Source organism: Dermochelys coriacea, chromosome 2 (assembly GCF_009764565.3).
Source record: "Dermochelys coriacea isolate rDerCor1 chromosome 2, rDerCor1.pri.v4, whole genome shotgun sequence".
Taxonomy (NCBI): domain Eukaryota; kingdom Metazoa; phylum Chordata; order Testudines; family Dermochelyidae; genus Dermochelys; species Dermochelys coriacea.
In genome coordinates this window covers 208,210,720-208,230,729 of record NC_050069.1, presented here as the reverse complement: position 1 = coordinate 208,230,729, position 20,010 = coordinate 208,210,720, and the positions used below count along the sequence as shown (strand labels likewise).

General features: G+C 40.2%; 1 protein-coding gene across 1 annotated transcript in view; it reads right to left on the bottom strand.

Annotated features, from left to right (window-relative positions):
• The window catches only part of SKAP2 (src kinase associated phosphoprotein 2), a 153,686-nt gene that overhangs the window by 50,294 nt on the left and 83,382 nt on the right, over positions 1–20,010 (bottom strand). The window contains exons 5-6 of the mRNA XM_038392511.2: positions 2,501–2,578; positions 1,185–1,268 (exon numbers count right to left, since the gene is read on the bottom strand). Of these exons, the coding sequence (XP_038248439.1) occupies positions 1,185–1,268; positions 2,501–2,578 (162 nt within the window). The remainder of the gene's footprint in view (positions 1–1,184; positions 1,269–2,500; positions 2,579–20,010) is intronic.

Below are 20,010 nucleotides of genomic sequence, written 5' to 3'. Positions count from 1 at the left end.
CAACGACTTGTATTGGTACTAGTGCTGTTGAACATATTCATACGTTATCTGGAAAAGGGGGTAAACAGTGAGGTGGCAAAGTTTGCAGATGATGCAACATTACTCAAGATAGTTGAATCCAAAGCTGACTGTGAGGAGTTACAAAGGGATCTCACTAAACTGGGTGAGCAGGGGATGGATCACTAGATAAATTGCCCTATTCTGTTCATTCTCTCTGAGGCATCTGGCACTAGCCACTGTCGGAAGACAGAATACTGGTCTAGAAGGACCACTGGTCTAACCCAGTATGGCTGTTCTTGTGTTCTTATTTGTACTCATGCCAAATAAGAATGAGGAAGGAGGCACAAAACCTTAAGCTAAGACAACATTGGGCACTCAAAGGAATTTAAGTGAAACTTTCATACAGCAAGTTGTTAATATCTGGAAAGAAATTTAAGATATAGCTGTGCTCTGAATAATTGTTATCGTGGAATTCTATATTTACTGTCATAAGCTTCCATATCAATTTTGTTCAAGTAAAAAGATGTTTACTAAACTGCCAACCTTACGAATTCAAAATTGGGTCTTAAAGTCAAGCTTAAATCTTTCCTTTTTATGTATCTTCACAGAAGAAACCAGTTTGACTTTAAGACTCCAGTTTGAGTGTGCAGGGTTGGCTTTTAGATAAGAAGTGTTACTTGTGTACTCAACAAGGTTGAGATGGAATACTTGAGACAGAAACATGGAACCCCAAAATGCAGTTGTCAGAGAATCATTTTTTAAGAGTAGAACCACACTGTAGAGAAAACAATTTTTTTTAAATAAATTGGACAATCATTTGGACTAAAAGGAATTGTGATCTAATGAACTGAGAATGGGTGTACGAGCCAGACAACTAACAGATCTAATCCTGACTCTGTTACTGGCTCACAGTGTAGCCTCACAAGTAATTTAACCTTTCTGCTTCAGTTTTCCCATCTGAGAAAAAATGAACACACTGCTTAGAAGTGTTGAGAGGGTTAATATTTGTACAATGCTTTCAATATGCAAAGCACTGTGAAAAAGCTAACTATTCTAGTAAAAGATTAATTTGCTATCTCAAGATGGACTTAGCTTCTTGGCCTCCTTCTCTCCTAAAGCTTTCTTATTTTTCCACATATTAAAAGAAAGAGAATGATAAACTATTAAAATGTAGTTACTCATACCTTTATCGCTTCCATAATAATAGAAGACTGTTCTACTCAGAGCACACCAACGCTTCTGCCATTCAAAGCCAAGAAAACTGTGGTCTGCAATTAATAAACAATTTATGTTAGATTGCTTTTACTACATATATTTAACACAAATATATATACAATGTGTATTTTCTTCAAAAGGGGAGAAAAGGAAAAGAGGTAGCTGTATGTAGTGCAGAGGGAAAACTTGGAGTAAAAAGGAGAAGAGAACAAAAAAGTACTTGAAGATGGTAAACAGTACAGACATGATAGTCTTGTGTGGTATTAAATATACAGGAACTATGAACAACTTTATAAATACTTTCTACAGTTGTAACGCAGCATTAAACAGGTGTTAAGATGAAAACAAAAGGATTTATTCAATCAAGGTAAATATTGACTGAACCAAAGCTAAGCTCAATATTTGCTTTCTTGAAGGACAATAAATCTTGATGCTTCCCGAAACATGAAGTCAACATATACATTGTTACATACATTCTTCAAAAATACCCACAAGTCTCTGAATTATGTGTCACACTAGAAACTCATTGACCCATCACAAGGCTCCTCTTGTCAACGAACCATGATTATTTTTTTGTACATCACAATACAAACTATTTGAAATCTCCTCTTTTAGCTAATGGTGTTGTGACAGATATGTTAATTTCCTGCCATATCCTTGGGAGTCCTTACTGAATTAATTATTAATATATTTGGGATCCATTGTATTCAATGAATGGTTTGTGTTATCATGGGCTGGGATTGTATCTACCCTCTGAAAGGGGAAGATGTGACAGATGTGAAACCTGGGGACTCAAAGGACTATATTGAACAATGTGTCAGACAAGAATGGACTTTTGGCACAAAAAGTGTTAAGTGGCGTTCCTGGGTAATATCCAGGAGGAGGCGAGTCCAAATTCTTCACTTCTGGTTATGCAAAAACCCAACTTTTTTAAGTTATGCCCTGAAGAGTGGACCTTTGTCTGCTGATTACACATGGAGCCACGATCAATGGTCCAACCTGTATAAAGGAAAGGCTGAATGCTTTATGGTTGTTCTACTTCTGAATCTGAGACAGTTATGTAACCATGGGAAAACCTCTTTGTTGGTTTTGAAGACTGACATCTATCAGAGTCTCAGATTGGAGTTGAGGTGACTTCTGGTAAACTTTTTAGCATGCGTCTAGGTTCTTCTGTTGTTTGTTAGCGTTCTCTGTGATCTTTTACCTTAAGAATAAATGTGTTGCATAGAAAGGGCTGTGTGGTAACATTAATATGAACATTTTTCATAAAGCCAGCTTACTTTACCTTTTCTGCGTTTTTCAAGGTATCCAGCCTTTAGAACAAATTGAAGGTCTTGAGCAGCAACAGGAGGAAACTGATTCCCTGAAAGAAAAGAAAAGTATTATAAACCACTGTTTTTCAAGCTAAACACTACTCTATCCATATTAATAAGAGTTGGCTGATTTTACACTGGCAGTGCCAAGGAACTACTTGAAGAGCAGAATTCTATTAACTACTATTCCAGATAATTTTTGGCTAAACAGTCACAAGTATAATGACAAAGCAGTTGGCTGCATTGCTATGGCAATGCAGTGACAGGAAAATTATAGCTGTGAACCAGCCCCTCAAGTCTCCAAGCGGGAAAAAAAAATCTGTATCTACTTTCCAGATAAGATAAAAATTTAACACATTACATTAATCTAGAAGATGTTAGTTTGCATCTTAAAACACACAGTTTAAAATGAGCTGTTTAGTAAAATCAGAGTGTTTTCAAATGCTTGTATAGAAGCAAAGGTCATTAAATACCTTAGATACAATTATTAACTGTAATTAAATGCAGAATTTAGGTTTTAGCCATCATCACCTCCAAAAGCCTAACAAAAATCTACTGCAACAGTCTACAAAGCATGCACCCACATGTCATGCTGTTTAGAAAGAAAGGAACCAGATGAAGGGATGATAGAAAGCAATGTCTTGTTATTGACAGATAATGTATAATTTGTGCTACATTAGGAAAGCACTGTTAAAACAAATAGACAGTACTTGGTGATGCTGGACAGACAAGACAAACACACTGCTCACAAACTGCCCAAGCTGCTTCTCTTTTAGGAGTATTGTTATTTTCTGTAAAATGACCAATGTGTTCAGTTATATTTGAACTTCCCACCCGCCACAATTGTTAGCTCACAGCTAGAAGTGTGAGATTCTAATATTCTGGATTAAACTGGAAACCTAGACATGAAGAACTTATTTAACAAATTAGTTTCAAATCTTCACAAATGTGGAATCAACTTTTTAAATTCTAAAATACTATAAAGAGCAGAAATACAGCTTTAGACATGCCTGACCATTCATGTATACAAATATCCAGTTTTTCCACAAGTACAGCAGCTATTCCTGTGAGGGGAGGGTTAATACATTTGAGCATCAAAATGTAGTTTTCCCATTACTTATTAGTCATAATAAAGTCACTGTAGGTAGGTGGCAAATTTACATGGAAGCAATTTTTAATCAAAATTTTATACATAACTTTGTTAGGAACTAAGGATCACCATCAGAAGTCTACTTCTTTTTTTTTTTTTTTTTTTTTTTTTTTTTTTTTTTTTTTTTTTTTTTTTTTTTTTAAAGAAATCGCTGTGAAATATCCCATCTGGAAACCAATTTGTCTGACCTTGAGCTAAACACTATCTCTGCTAGGTAACCAATGGCTGCTGGGCCCTTGGGTGGTCACTTAAAACAGGATTCTACCTATGCCTATTCTTTTTGGGTACTGGTTTTGTTAACAAAACATATTTGTGACAAGGCAAGAAAAATGTTAGCGAGAACAAGAGCAAACAAGTTACTAAAGACTACAAAAGAAATGTACCAAAGAGAGGAATCTACTCCCCTGAGAAATCCAAAACTTTTCAAATAGTAAAAAGAAAATATATGGTTAAGTTACAAACAATGCAGCAAATTGTATTAAAATTCCAGTTAATACAAAATTGTGCTTTGACATTCAGTATTACACTATTACTTTTTTATTTCTAATTATTTCACCTTAAGATTATTACATTATACCAGGTTTCAGGGGGTCCCAAGCAGGACCAGCATTAGATTCACTGGGGCCCAGGACAGAAAGCCAAAGCCCTGGGCTCTGAGCCCTGCCCCCTGAGGCTGAAGCCAAAGCCTCTAAAACTTAGCTTTGCGGGGCACCCTGTGGCATGGGGCCCCAGGCAACTGCCCTGCTTGCTACCCCATAACGCTGGCACTGCCTTTTATATGCAGAAAAACAGTTGTTGTGGCACAGGTGGGCCCTGGAGTTTTTATAGCATGAGGGGCTCAGAAAGAAAAAAGTTTGAGAACCCCTGCCTCCACCATTATTATTTCCACTCCTGTGGAATTTATGACTAACATATTAAAAACAAAAGAATTATGTACCACATGCATGAAAGTATGTGACCACAAGAACTGTGATTGGGAATTTTATTCAGGACACTCACTAGTTCATCAGTTAAGAGGCTGATCTAGTTATTAGATCAAAATAATAACTGGTTATTACTTGCTGAAGATACGCAAATGCTTTCTGGCTAAAGATCTACAGCTATTGGGCTGATGTATCTTAAGTCAGTCACAGCTGTACTGAACAATTATCCATTTCACGGATGGGGGAGGAGGCTTCAGAAACAGCCTGGGTGTGCTGCTTTAAATTGGTCATTGGGAGGCATCAGCGTGCAACACTTCCAGCTTTACCTCCTCCATGAAGGCTTCTTAGACACTAGACCAAACACTGCAACAACAAACGTGGGGGAAGGGAAAAACCTAATCTGTCAAACACATTAACTATTGTTGCTTCATTTTTAAGCACAAGAGCTTCAAAACATTATCTGAATTCCAATTTTATGCAAGGTATTAGTTCAAGTTTGTTTTGTTTTTCTTTTCTTTTCTTTTTCTTTTTTTGGGAGAGGAAGGGAAATTTTAAGGGGGTTATAATATAGCCTCTATAAGAACAGGTTTCAGAGTAGCAGCCGTGTTAGTCTGTATTCGCAAAAAGAAAAGGAGTACTTGTGGCACCTTAGAGACTAACAAATTTATTAGAGCATAAGCTTTCGTGAGCTACAGCTCACTTGTAGCTCACGAAAGCTTATGCTCTAATAAATTTGTTAGTCTCTAAGGTGCCACAAGTACTCCTATAAGAAGTATCAGATCAATAGCCATGGACAATGAAGACCTTTATCTACAGTCCAAGAAAAGCACCCACAGGGATTTCTCCACACTTTCCTGACCATAGCTGGAACTTGATCTGGACTGCCTGCCTTCAGTGGAATAGAGGAGTTCAGGCTCCAGAGCAATTTCATCCTTATCTCTGCTGAGACTGTCAAGTTAGTGCCAACTGTATGATGGTAATTTGGGGATACAGAGATTAGCCTGCAGAGAACTAAAGTGAAAAAGTTATTTCACATAGGGCACTGAACAGCCTACTGCGTGGAAAACTACAAGTAACAACAGAGGCAGGTACTCAACACCATACTTCTTCTGGGTTATGGTGTGAGGAGCAGTCTCTCTCCTCTTCCCTTACCCCCACTAAGCAGTGCAGAACTGAGAACCCACTCCTGTTTCAGCTGCTCAGCTGCATTATGAACAGCAGATCCATCAAACAAGAAGCCGGTCAGTTTGACTAGTGCTCAAAATCTATGGAAGTGGGAACTAACCAGATACTTGTCAATTTCACGCTGCAGCCTGGGAAGTCTTAGAACAGAAGCAGGGCGGCAATGGTGGGAGAGAAAAAAACAACACACAGAGCAGAGATTTGGTAAAGTTTCCTTTTTCCTTCCCCTCTACAACGGAAAGAGTATTAAGAATCAAGAGGGCAAAGGAGAAAGAAAGAATAAGGAGCATGGCAGGGGCAGCCCCACTCCACCCAGCCCAGTGCAAGGGCACTCTTTACAAACCAGCAGTTGCTAGATGCACTATGGTCTGCCTGGCCCTGTGCTGCCAGCATGCCCCTTCCCCTCAGGGGCAGGCCCATGCCATGCCACACAGCCGCCCTGCCCAACACTGGAACACCCCCAGACCACCTAAGGCCAGAGTCCCCGCCATCCCCCTTGACCCTGCCACAAATGCCCAGCATCCTGCACAACACCACTCCTGCCTAGTGCCTCCCTGCCCACAGCTACACCACAACTTCCCAGCACCCCACACAGAACCCCCACTCCTTAGTGCCCCAACACATACAGATCTTCCCCGCTCCCTTACAGCCCAGCCCCCCCCCATAGACCCACTCACCCACACCCTGCCTCCTGGCCGCACTCACCAGCCCCGCTGGGAGGCAACTGTGTCTGCTGGGCTGAGCCGGCAGCGCAGCCAGGGCTGGTCCCGGGGCAGGGAATCGCTCCGGCCTCTGCAGTGGTGCGATCAGCCAGGCCAGGGCCTGCCCTGGCTGGGCACCCTCAGGACCCACTTACCTGGAAGGGCACAGCCAAGACCCCCACACTGTCTCCGCCCAAAACTGTCTGAGACTGACCAGGCTTCTGCACCAGTCCCAAGTGGCTCAGTTCTGGGGAACAGAGACTGCCCGGAGCTGGAGGTGGCCAGGTGGCAGAGAGAAGTTGGCGGGTGGGTCCAAGGATGGAAAGGAGCCATTGACTGGCCGAGAGGAGCTAGTGGTGGGTGTGTGTGATGGGGAGAGCCAGCAGGCTGGTGGGGTCTCAGGGCGTAGTTCAAGTGGGGCCCAGCTCTATGGCGCTACTGATGCCATTGTAAACCAGGTACAGCAGAGAACTGCACCAGTGAGGGGAAGGTGGAAAGCTCACTGGAATGTAAAGCTGACTCCTAAACCAACCCCTTCCTTGCCCCATTATAGGCACTTATAAGGGTATAAAGAAAAGGAGTACTTGTGGCACCTTAGAGACGAACAAATTTATTTGAGCATAAGCTTTTGTGAGCTACAGCTCACTTCATTGGATGCATTCAGTGGAAAATACAGTGGAGAGATTTATATACATAGAGAACATGAAACAATGGGGTGTTACCATACACACTGTAACAAGAGTGATCACTTAAGGTGAGCTATTACCAGCAGGAGAGCGGGGGAGGGGTGAGGAAAAAACCTTTTGTAGTGATAATCAAGGTGGGCCATTTCCAGCAGTTGACAAGAACATCTGAGGAACAGTGGGGAGTGGGGGGGAATAAACATGGGGAAATAGTTTTACTTTGTGTAATGACCCATCCACTCCCAGTCTCCATTCAAGCCTAAGTTAATTGTATCCAATTTGCAAATGAATTCCAATTCAGCAGTCTCTCGTTGGAGTCTGTTTTTGAAGTATTTTTTGTTGAAGAATTGCAACTTTTAGGTCTGTAATCGAGTGACCAGAGAAACTGAAGTGGAGACTGTCCAGTTTGACCAATGTACATGGCAGAGGGTATAGTTTCACTTAGCAAATTCACTGTGTAGAGACCCTAGGCTGCTGCTTCTTATGCCAGGGCCAGAGCTATTGAAATCTGACAATCTGGGAGCCAGTTCCTTGAATACCCTCTACTCATCTGTGCAAGAGTGAATCTGGCCCCTTATTTTTAAATAGTAAACACTTCACACGGTGCCTTAACTTATGATTCAGGGTATGAGTCTGTCACGGAGGTCACGGATTCCATGACTTTAAGGGACTTCTGTACTTCTGCAGTGGCAGGGATAGAGCAGCTGTCAGCCCTGGGAATGCCAGAGCAGCAGACCCAGGACAGAAGCAGCGGGGGAGGGAGGGGCTGGGTCAGCCCCAAGGCTGCCAGAGCAGTGGCCCGCAACACCCCTTCCCTGCAGCATTACCACTATTAGTTCCCCCCACTCCCCGCCACACACACATACAGTATTTTTAGTAAACGTTAGGGACAGGGCAAGGGGCTCCGTGAAATTTTGTTTATTGCCTGCAACCTGTCCCTGACTTTTACTAAAAATACCCATGACTAAATGTTAACCTTACCTATATGAAATTTAAATATGTATTAGTTTTTTTGATTTCCAATGAATGTGAAATTGTTATATTATCAATACAAAGTAAATTAAAGAACACTGGGTCATGTTATACTGCAGTATGTGCCACTAGTAAGATATTTTATTTCTCCAATGTGGGCTCACTAAGGGATACATAAAGCAAGAAATAATTAGAGGCCAATGCATTCTTAAGGGATGCTTAGCATGTTTATGGGAAGTTAAGCAGGTGAAGTGGAGATAAGTGTGATTCAGTTACAACTAAGTGATCTATTATAACTCGTCTTCCCAGCAAAGCGTTGTGGCTGTGATGATGATAATGGTAAAAAGAACTTTTCCTCTAGAAAGAGCAATTCAAGATCTATTGGTCATCCTGAAAGGAAGACTGTGAAACTGAAATATAATTTGTAAAGGACAGTTGATAGTTGTTTCAGCTTCTCTCTCTTCCCCTGCAATTTTCTAACTTTTATTTTACAAATCACTGTTCTTTGAAAAAAGATATGTTTTTATTCTCCCTTCTTACTGTTTGAAAGATCCACACACACAAAAGGGAAACTGCCTGACTATAAAAAGAAAAGGAGGACTAGTGGCACCTTAGAGACTAACGAATTTATTTAAGCATAAGCTTTCGTGAGCTACAGCTCACTTCATCGGATGCTGAAGTGAGCTGTAGCTCACGAAAGCTTATGCTCAAATAAATTTGTTAGTCTCTAAGGTGCCACAAGTACTCCTTTTCTTTTTGCGGATACAGACTAACGCGGCTGCTACTCTGAAACCTGCCTGACTATGTCAATAACATTGAACCAGTTCCAGTTATCTTTAATCAAAACCGAAAGGTGTACTTAGCCCATGTTAGAAAATACAAAGGAAAAGCGCTAATCATAAAAAAGCACATCGTCAACTATTGAGAGAAAAGCATCTCTAAATGGGCACAATATTTCCGTATTTCTTAATGGCAAATCTATCTACAAAATGATGAACAAAGTCACTTTCTCGGCCTAAAGGCTACTTTGGCTCCTGTCAGACTGAAAGCTGACACGGTGTTTCTGGAAGTGTGTGTCAAATTTCAGTGAGGAAGATGTATTGTCCCAGTAAAGAAGGTAGTATACGCCTTCTCTTCCCCAAAACTTACTTTCTTCATAGATTCTATTTCCCTTTAATCTTGAAATGAAACCCTTTCCATTCTTAACAACTTGTTGCAGAGAAATTCAATTTTCCTTGGCGCCTGTCCACTGTAATGCAATGTGATTATGCCTGTGTTACCCAAAATGGTTAACCTACACAGATGTTTTGCATATATTTAAATATATTTCTTTTCCTTGGAAATGTTTTCAAGAACGCCAATTTGCATTCAATTAAAAAAGTATTTTCCTCATTTTCAAAGGCTTTTTGTTAAGGGAAGGTGATTAGCAGGCAAGTCTCCAGTAGCCTCATCAATTGGTTTTCAACATCTTTGGAAAGAATACATTAGTAACATGACAGGTTTCAGAGTAGCAGCCGTGTTAGTCTGTATTCGCAAAAAGAAAAGGAGTACCCGTGGCACCTTAGAGACTAACAAATTTATTAGAGCATAAGCTTTCGTGAGCTACAGCTCACTTCATCGGATGCATTAGGTGGAAAAAACAGAGGGGAGATTGATATATACACACACAGAGAACATGAAACAATGGGTTTATCATACATACTGTAAGGAGAGTGATCACTTAAGATAAGCCATCACCAGCAGCAGGGGGGGAAAGGAGGAAAACTTTTCATGGTGACAAGCAAGGTAGGCTATTTCCAGCAGTTAACAAGAATATCTGAGGAACAGTGGGGGGTGGGGTGGAGGGGAGAAATAACATGGGGAAATAGTTTTACTTTGTGTAATGACTCATCCATTCCCAGTCTCTATTCAAGCCTAAGTTAATTGTATCCAGTTTGCAAATTAATTCCAATTCAGCAGTCTCTCGTTGGAGTCTGTTTTTGAAGCTTTTTTGTTGAAGGATAGCCACTCTTAGGTCTGTGATCGAGTGACCAGAGAGATTGAAGTGTTCTCCAACTGGTTTTTGAATGTTATAATTCTTGACGTCTGATTTGTGTCCATTCATTCTTTTACGTAGAGACTGTCCAGTTTGGCCAATGTACATGGCAGAGGGGCATTGCTGGCACATGATGGCATGCATCACATTGGTAGATGCGCAGGTGAACGAGCCTCTGATAGTGTGGCTGATGTGATTAGGCCCTATGATGGTGTCCCCTGAATAGATATGTGGACAGAGTTGGCAACGGGCTTTGTTGCAAGGATAGGTTCCTGGGTTAGTGGTTCTGTTGTGTGGTGTGTGGTTGCTGGTGAGTATTTGCTTCAGATTGGGGGGCTGTCTGTAAGCAAGGACTGGTCTGTCTCCCAAGATCTGTGAGAGTGATGGGTCGTCCTTCAGGATAGCTTGTAGATCCTTGATGACGCGTTGGAGAGCTTTTAGGTGGGGGCTGAAGGTGATGGCAAGTGGCGTGCTGTTATTTTCTTTGTTGGGCCTGTCCTGTAGTAGGTGACTTCTGGGTACTCTTCTGGCTCTGTCAATCTGTTTCTTCACTTCAGCAGGTGGGTACTGTAGTTGTAGGAATGCATGATAGAGATCTTGTAGGTGTTTGTCTCTGTCTGAGGGGTTGGAGCAAATGCGGTTATATCGTAGAGTTTGGCTGTAGACAATGGACCGTGTGGTATGATCTGGATGAAAGCTAGAGGCATGCAGATAGGAATAGCGGTCAGTAGGTTTCCGAAATAGGGTGGTGTTTATGTGACCATCATGTATTAGCACCGTAGTGTCCAGGAAGTGGATCTCTTGTGTGGACTGGTCCAGGCTGAGGTTGATGGTGGGATGGAAATTGTTGAAATCATGGTGGAATTCCTCAAGGGCTTCTTTTCCGTGGGTCCAGATGATGAAGATGTCATCAATGTAGCACAAATAGAGTAGGGGCATTAGGGGACAAGAGCTGAGGAAACGTTGTTCTAAGTCAGCCATAAAAATGTTGGCATACTGTGGGGCCATGCGGGTACCCATTGCAGTGTCGCTGATTTGAAGGTATACATTGTCCCCAAATGTGAAATAGTTATGGGTGAGGACAAAGTCACAAAGTTCAGCCACCAGGTTAGCCGTGACAGTATCGGGGATACTGTTCCTGACGGCTTGTAGTCCATCTTTGTGTGGAATGTTGGTGTAGAGGGCTTCTACATCCAAAGTGGCTAGGATGGATACAATTAACTTAGGCTTGAATAGAGACTGGGAATGGATGAGTCATTACACAAAGTAAAACTATTTCCCCATGTTATTTCTCCCCCCCCCACGCCCCACTGTTCCTCAAATATTCTTGTTAACTTCTGGAAAATAGCCCACCTTGCTTGCCACCATGAAAGGTTTTCCTCCTTTCCCCCCCTGCTGCTGGTGATGGCTTATCTTAAGTGATCACTCTCCTTACAGTATGTATGATAAACCCATTGTTTCATGTTCTCTGTGTGTGTATATATCAATCTCCCCTCTGTTTTTTCCACCAAATGCATCCGATGAAGTGAGCTGTAGCTCACGAAAGCTTATGCTCTAATAAATTTGTTAGTCTCTAAGGTGCCACAAGTACTCCTTTTCTTTTTATTAGTAACATGCAAATAGAAGTAGCCCACTAGCTGTCAGATAACACAGCATACAGAACACAATGTTAAAGCTGCAAGATTTCAACAGCAAATACATCACTGGTCACCAAGACATAAGCCATCATATGTTTTCAAACGTGTCTCGAAGAAAAAGAAGCTGTGTCATGTAGCTCTTCAAACTGACAGGTTTCAGAGTAGCAGCCGTGTTAGTCTGTATTCGCAAAAAGAATACTCTAATAAATTTGTTAGTCTCTAAGGTGCCACAAGTACTCCTCTTCAAACTGCTTCTTTCCAGGGTAGTTTGTGGAGCCCTCTGCTCTGTAATAATGTCTTATTCATAATTTAAATTTGCATGCACTTGGCTCCCCAAGTAATGTATTCGGGTGATAGGGTTTCTTATTCAGGAATATTTAAAAGCAGTGCCATCCATTTCTAGTTATTTAGCTCTTTCTGGTTTTGGAACTGGAGTTTTTGTTACCAACTTTAAGGCTACAGCTTTAGGGCCTAAATTCTGCAGGTTTCTTTTCTGCTTCTCCCCATGAAAGGAGATGGAGAGAGAGAGAAGGGGAGTTCTCTGCTTCCTTTCTGTATGTTAAAGAGAAGGCAATGGACCAGGTGGCTCAAATGCTACTGCCGTGTATTATTTATAGAAAGAAATATTAGATTCAGTTTCCATCCCTAAGTATTATGCTACTTTCAAGATTGCTTTTCATTTATTCCCTATTCATGTAATTATATCTTAGTGTAGTATATACAATTTAGGTTAAAAACTATTAATATCGCTGGCTCTTTATATCTCTATAACCCTTACTTATTTGTTTGTGTTCAACCCCTCTCTTTCACTTAACATTCGTGTTTTCATTTGACACCTTCACTTCTTTCTTTGTCATCATTTGATGGGTCAGAATATTAGGCCTCATCCACCTGTGACCAGTCTGGTGGAATTATTCTATAATCAGACACTCCTATATCTTATTCTGTTCTTAAATTTAAAATTTTACACTTTGATCTTACTTTTCTACACAGATTTTTCTTCTCAATATGTGCATACTTGCATTGTTTCTTTAATTGATTCTAAGATGTCCTTTGTTGCTACATTTTGTTGTATAGCTCCTCAAAAGGCATTATATTAATTAAAAAATCATCACTTTACCCCTTGCTTCATAAAGGACTGAAACACAAGCAATTACCTAACTGCAATGCACCAAAATAACTACCCATGGCATTAAGATGGTGATACTGTATATTGTAAATGGCGATGCTTTCTCATTTTGACAAAAGGAGCCATGATGTTGGTCACAGGAGCATGTTCTGGCTTCTGCTGTTTATCAAAGACAAGCAAGACGGAAGGAATTAGAGAATCCGGATGAGCAGTTGTATAGGCTAGTATGATCATTGGTGGAACAGGAGGACATACAAGGTCAAAGCACCTTCTCTGAGGAGACTAGATCAAAAGTAGCATACAAGAGTCCTCCTGTGCAAGTTTACTGACTGGCAACTTTGAAATACAAAGCACAAAAAGTTTAGTAGAATTTTGCTTAAATCCCTCCAAGAATCATTAAAATCTAATTAATCATTCTGGATGGTGGAAATGGGAAATCTCAATCATCCACAGATCCACACTGCAGCTAAAAGGAAGGCATATCAGATGTAGAGACATGAAAAACTAGTTCATGTTGTCAGTGTGACAGCAAAGCAGAAAACTGAACATTTTAAGGGATCCGTAAAGTGTCCTGAAAATGCTCACCTCCATAAAAGCCATGTATCTGCCTCCCAGACATGAGCAAGTCAAAATAGGCTATAATTGAAAAATTAGATGTACAAGAAATTCCTATCATATGATATAGGCAGGTTAAATCCTTTACTGCATAATCTCAGACAGGTATACATGTCCAAATTTGAACAGAAAGTAAAGATTCAGAGCACCCCCACAAAATATATGAACATTCGCAGTGCTGTCAACCAACCACTAAAAACTAAGGATATGTCCACACTGCATTGTAAACCTGGGTTTACAATTGCTGGACTCAGGTCTCACAGATGTTCTAACTAGGGCTGTCAAGCACTTAAAAAAATTAATTGTGATTAATCTTGCTGTTAAACAACAATAGAATACCACTTATTTTAAATATTTTTGGATGTTTACTACATTTTCAAATATATTTGTTTTGATTACAACAAAGAATACAAAGTGTACAGTGCTCACTTTATATTTTTATTACAAAAATTTGCACTGTAAAAAACAAAAAAAAATTTTAATTCAACTCATACAAATACTGTAGTGCAATCTCTATCATGAAAGTTGAATTTACAAATGTAGAATTATGTACAAAAACCCCCTTGCATTCAAAAATAGAACAATGTAAAAGTTTAGAGCCTACAAGTCCACTCAGTCCTACTTCTATGTCAGCCAATCACTCAGACAAACAAGGTTGGTTACAATTTGTAGGAGATAATGGTGCCCGCTTCTTGTTTACAATGTCACTTGAAAGTGAGAACAGGCATTCACGTGGCACTATTATAGCTGGCATCGCAAGATATTTACGTGCCAGATGTGCTAAAGATTCATATGTCCCTTCATACTTCAATTACCATTCCAGAGGACATGCTTCCATGCTCGATAACGATCCAAAGCAGTGCGGACTGATGCATGTTCATTTTCCTCATCATGAGTCAGATGCCACCAGCAGGTTGATTTTCTTTTTTGGTGGTTTGGGTTCTGTAGTTTCCGCTTCAGAGTGTTGCTCTTTTTAGACTTCTAAAACATGCTCCACACCTCATCCCACTCAGATTTTGGACGGCACTTCAGATTCTTAAACCTTGGGTCGAGTGCTGTAGCTACTTTTAGAAATCTGACCTTCTTTGTATTCTGTCAAATCTACTGTGAAAGTGTTCTTAAAACGGACATGTGCTGGGTCATCATGCGATACTGATTTTACATGAAATATATACCGAATGCGGGTAAAACAGAGCAGGAGACATACAATTTCCGCCCCCCCTCCGGAGTACAGTCACAAATTTAATTGATTCATTATTTTTTTAATGAGCATTATCAGCATGGAAGCATGTCCTCTGGAATGCTGGCCAAAGCATGGAAGGGGCATACAAATATTTAGCATATCTGGCATGAAAATACCTTGCAATGCTGGCTACAAAAGTGGCATGCAAATGCCTGTTCTCACTTTCAGGTGACATTTTAAATAAGAAGCAGGCAGCAGTATCTCCTGTCAATGTAAACAAACTTGTTTGTCTTAGAGATTGGCAGAATAATAAGTAGGACTGAGTGGACTTGTAGGCTCTAAAGTTGTACATTGCTTTGTTTTGGAGTGCAGTTATAAAACAAACAAAAAAAATCTACATTTGTAAGTTGCACTTTCACAATAAAACCAACTTGTTTACATCAGTACTTGTATGAGATGAATTGAAAAATACTATTTCTTTTGTTTATCATTTTTACAGTGCATATATTTGTAATAAAAAATAATATAAAGTGAACACTGTGCACTTTGTATGCTGTGTTGTAACTGAAATCAATATTGAAAATGTAGAAAAACATCCAAAAATATTTAATAAAATTCAATTGGTATTCTATTGTTATAAGTGTTATAAGTTATAAGTAATTAATTTTTTAATCACAATTAATTTTTTTGAGTTAATCGCGTGAGCTAACTGCTATTAATTGACAGCCCTCGTTCTAACATGTCCATACCACAATACATAGACCTTCTGACTTGGGTCCGTGGCTTGAGCTGTGATCACACTGCAGAATGACAGGGCTTGCACCTGGGTCACAACAGGACTTGGTCTTTGACCCATTATTCTACCAGGGTCCTCGAACCTGGGCTTGCTGACCCAAGTGAGACTGATTTATGCTGGATGGAAGAAGGCTTTGGGTCAATCCTGAGTCAGAGCCCAGGATTTGTGTGTAGTGTAGACATACTGTAAGAGGCCATGAAAAATTAACCCACCGCAAGACCATGACCAGTATGGCATCAGAATACATGTGGACAGTGTGTCTGATCAGGTCATTGTTACTATATTCCCAGATGAATGGAAGGATGAAGATCCTCTGGTACATTAAGTAGCAGTTTAAAAGCAAATGAATCCCAACCCCTGCGTCAACAGACTGGTAAGGCTGAGACAGACTGCCTAGAAGCAAAGGGGGAGGAAAGAGCATATATAGGGGGAGGCAGGGGCTGGCCCCTCCTTCTCCTTACATCCTCTGCCTCCCATTGGCCTAGGTGAGGGGAGCTCCTCTTAGTTGTAGTATAGAAGCTGTGATTTTCAGGATGCCTCACATCTGACAGATGCTCTGTTTTGGGATTAGGAAAGAAGTTTTCCCATTGTGGCCAAATTAGACAAGTTCCAGTGGGTTTTTGCACTTTCCTCCCTGACACAGTTGAATGGAATAGAAACTGAAAGTTTAATACTAGGAACGGTAAGGCTGTTTAACTCATGATAATTTGAGGCTAGTGTCCAGTGAGGATAAAAACTAAAAGGGTAAGCTCCCAGAGGTAAATGAAACCTGGATATTTGCTAGTTGGCCTCACACCTATAGGAGAAGGGGAGACCTGAAGTCTTCACAGACTGAGGTCCCAACTTGCTACCCGCTTATCCATCCCCACAGAAAGGGGAGGGCAAGAGGATTCAGAAATGAGCTGAGTCAGAAGGGTAGGCCAAGGAGGGTCTACCCTGAATCACTGGCTATATGGCAGGAGCCCAATAACTCCACACTGGACCCAATTAAAATGCCTGGTATGCAAGAGAGGGGTATATAGCACCTCTCCCCAGTATTAAATTAATAAAGTTGAAGCCTGCCACTTAAAATCCATTCATATATCTGTCATTCATTTCCTTGTGTGTCCTATGGTTGTCAGCCCTCCAGGATTGTCTCCAGGAGTCTCCAGGAATTAAAGATTAATCTTTAATTAAAGTATCAGAGGGGTAGCTGTGTTAGTCTGGATCTGTAAAAGCGGCAAAGAGTCCTGTGGCACCTTGTAGACTAACAAACATATTGGAGCATAAGCTTTCACCGAAAGCTTATGCTCCAATACGTCAGTTAGTCTATAAGGTGCCACAGGACTCTTTAATTAAAGGCTACCTCATGTGATGAAATCTCCAGAAATACATCCAACCCAAAATTGGTAACCCTAGTGTGTCCTGCTCAACATTTCGGGCATCTCCAAATAATGATCAGCTCTTTTCCCTTTGATGTATGGTCACTAAAACATATAGAAAAACTAACACTGCACTTTAGCTGTACAACCGCATTTACCATTTGCCTATAACCACCCAGGGAATACAGGATTCCCAAAGACATAGTCACACGTGCCTCAATACTTTGGGAACACCAACCAGAACAAGTTAAAGTTAAGGTTTTTCTTTTTTCTTCTGTGGGTTTTTTATAGCTTTAATGTTAATCGTGCTTTTGGAGTGTTTAGTTTCCTCTTGGCATGACTGGCAGTTTTTGTTTGGCAAAGGCCAAACATTAACCTGGAATAGAGACTAACCAATAATGACAGATATTTAACTCAACACAAGAAAGATCATACAGTCTGGCAGAAAAGTTTTCCTCCGGTATAAATGCTATTTTGCAAAAAGTGATTATATTGTGTAGCAAATAATATATAAAAAACACCAGTGTACATTTATTTTAATTTCCACATCCTGGTAATTCGGGTGTTTATTATACAATAAAATATAGCTATTTCAAGCTATACGAACACACACAAAACCTACTTTATTACTGCCAAGCTCTCTTAAGTGTAACTAAAACAGGTTCTATGATGGTTTTCTGTCATCTAAATGTTGGTTAGGGTAAGATTATATTAACTATATTTTCCAACAAGTTGCATGAAAGTTAAACCTAACTTGGAGCATGTTATATTTTCCCTTAATTGATTAGGAAAATCATCCAATGATCATTTGGATTTCTGGGGAATACATTCAAGTAGGGGATCAAGGGAGATCATTTTAACTGTAAATTTGAGGTCTATCCACCTATACCAAAGTAACTCCTGGGAAATCATCATACAACCTTAGTACACCATTCAAAACCCGCTAATATAAAATGTACAATGTTTTGTAATGCGATTGCATGAGGGGGATGCCACTTGGAGTAGAGATCTGTATTCTGCTGAACAGTTCCAGCAGTTCTAACTTGTGGCCAGACTCTTGGCCTAGTAAACTTCTGAAAGGAAACATACAGATAAAATGCTCAGATAGTTTAAGTGCTCCAACGGCTTATATACTAGAACAAAAAGTTATAACATTGCTGGCTGCAGCTAAAAACTCTTCATCTGTAAAAAAGAAAAAATATGAGGTGTCCTACAGACAGCTAAAGAAGAGAAACAATTTTTGAAGGGTGGAGTCAAGATTTTCACAATGAATAAACAGATTTTTGTAAGTTTTTAAATCTCTCTCTCTCTCTCTCTCAAAATGTTTTGTTTGGGGTTTCTGTGTACCTTTCTACCTGCCAGGTGGGCACTAGTTTTTGTACATTTATTTTACTACTTTGATAATTTGAAGTGAAAAGTTAAATTAAGTTGTCAATGAAGGGTCACACTGAGTAAATAAAACAAAACCAACAAAAGAAATTAGATCCCCATGACCTCTCAAGTTTTCCTATTATGGCACAAACTACACCTATAAATACCTCAACAGCCAGCAATGAGAGGCTCCTTCCAGTGCAATTATAAATCCACCACAACAATGAAATTGCATTTACAAAACCAAGCCACAACAGATGGTGTAATACTGTGATGAATTCAGCCATTCCTTTTGAACAGGATGATAGACATCTCTTGAGAAGGAGCTGACCCTCATTCTTTAAAGTCCTAATGTGACAAAGTTCTTCCGGGGCCTAAAGTCTCTGAGGAGAGGTAGTGAAAGACCACTGGCTTCATTGTCAACAAAATGCAGATAAACCCCTCTCTATACTTCCTTCTCAGTAGGCTCAATCACCACTATCACAAAGATGTCAAAATGGCTGTAGCAGATTGGCATCTAGATGAAAACCAGCCGGCTCAAATTGCACCAAATTTAATCTGACCAGATTAAAAAAGGAAGTGGGAAACACTGCAAGAGACTAAAATATTGCCCTTATTCTCCAAAGGCATCTGCCCTCCAGTTGCCAGATTTGCAGAAAATCTCAGGATTTTAATAGAGTCTTCATTAATCTTGGATATCAGGTAGAAATGTGTCATACATGGTCTTGTTCCAACTTCCAGTTCAGCCTGTCTCCTGCCATGGTACAACACCACTTCATCTTGGATAAGGATCTAGCCACAATGATCCATTCAATTCATTAAAATTTCCAGAATAGATTATTATAAATCTCTATATCTGGGATGATGATGGAGGCAATATGGAAGCCAACATGAGCAGAACACTGCTACACCCTTAGCAGAGAAAAAAAATCAAATCACTTATCTGCATCCACTGCATCCTCTACCCCCCTTTCTTTTCTGTGCCAAGAGGTTAGTCTACATCAAAGGTTGCCTCTCCATTCATGTCCCCCATGGGAACACTGAATCAAATAACATCCATAGTGAAGCCTAAGAAAAGTAATTCGCAATCAAAGGCCCTTGACCATGGAACATCCTACCAGAAGAGAAGACTCTGCCCTAGCCTCCTTATTTTCAGAGACTTGCTGTTTTGCAAAAACCTTCCTGCAATAACCAAATGACAAAGGACTGCAACCAAAAATAAGCAAAGCTACTGAACCTTGGAGAGGCAAAACTCATTATCTTCCAAAGACAATTCTATGCAACCCTTAATTACTGTATTTGGTTCTATATACAGTGGGAACACAGTTTCTATCATTATAAAATATTCATGCAATTCCAGCAAATCTTGCAATTCTGAATACAGCAGAATCTTTCAAACTGACACAAATGTTTAAGGGTGCCATTGGATGCCCTATGAATACTATCAACGTTCAAACGAATCCAAACAAAGAAAACAGTACTGCAAATACTACTATTCCTGTAGTATTAAATCTTTCATAATAGTAAGCAACAGTCATTCACCAAACCAGATTGCTATTCTCTCTGCTGAGCTCCAGGCTGGCTTCTCCTTTCAAATCTCATCTCAAATACCTTTAACGGGAATATCCCAGGCACATGAGAAAGGAAATGGTCCCCAAGACCAGAAAAGAGAGTACTGATAGATACTGTGCTCTGCAGTGGAATCATAAATGGGGAGATGGGGAGTGGCAGGGGACAGGAAGAC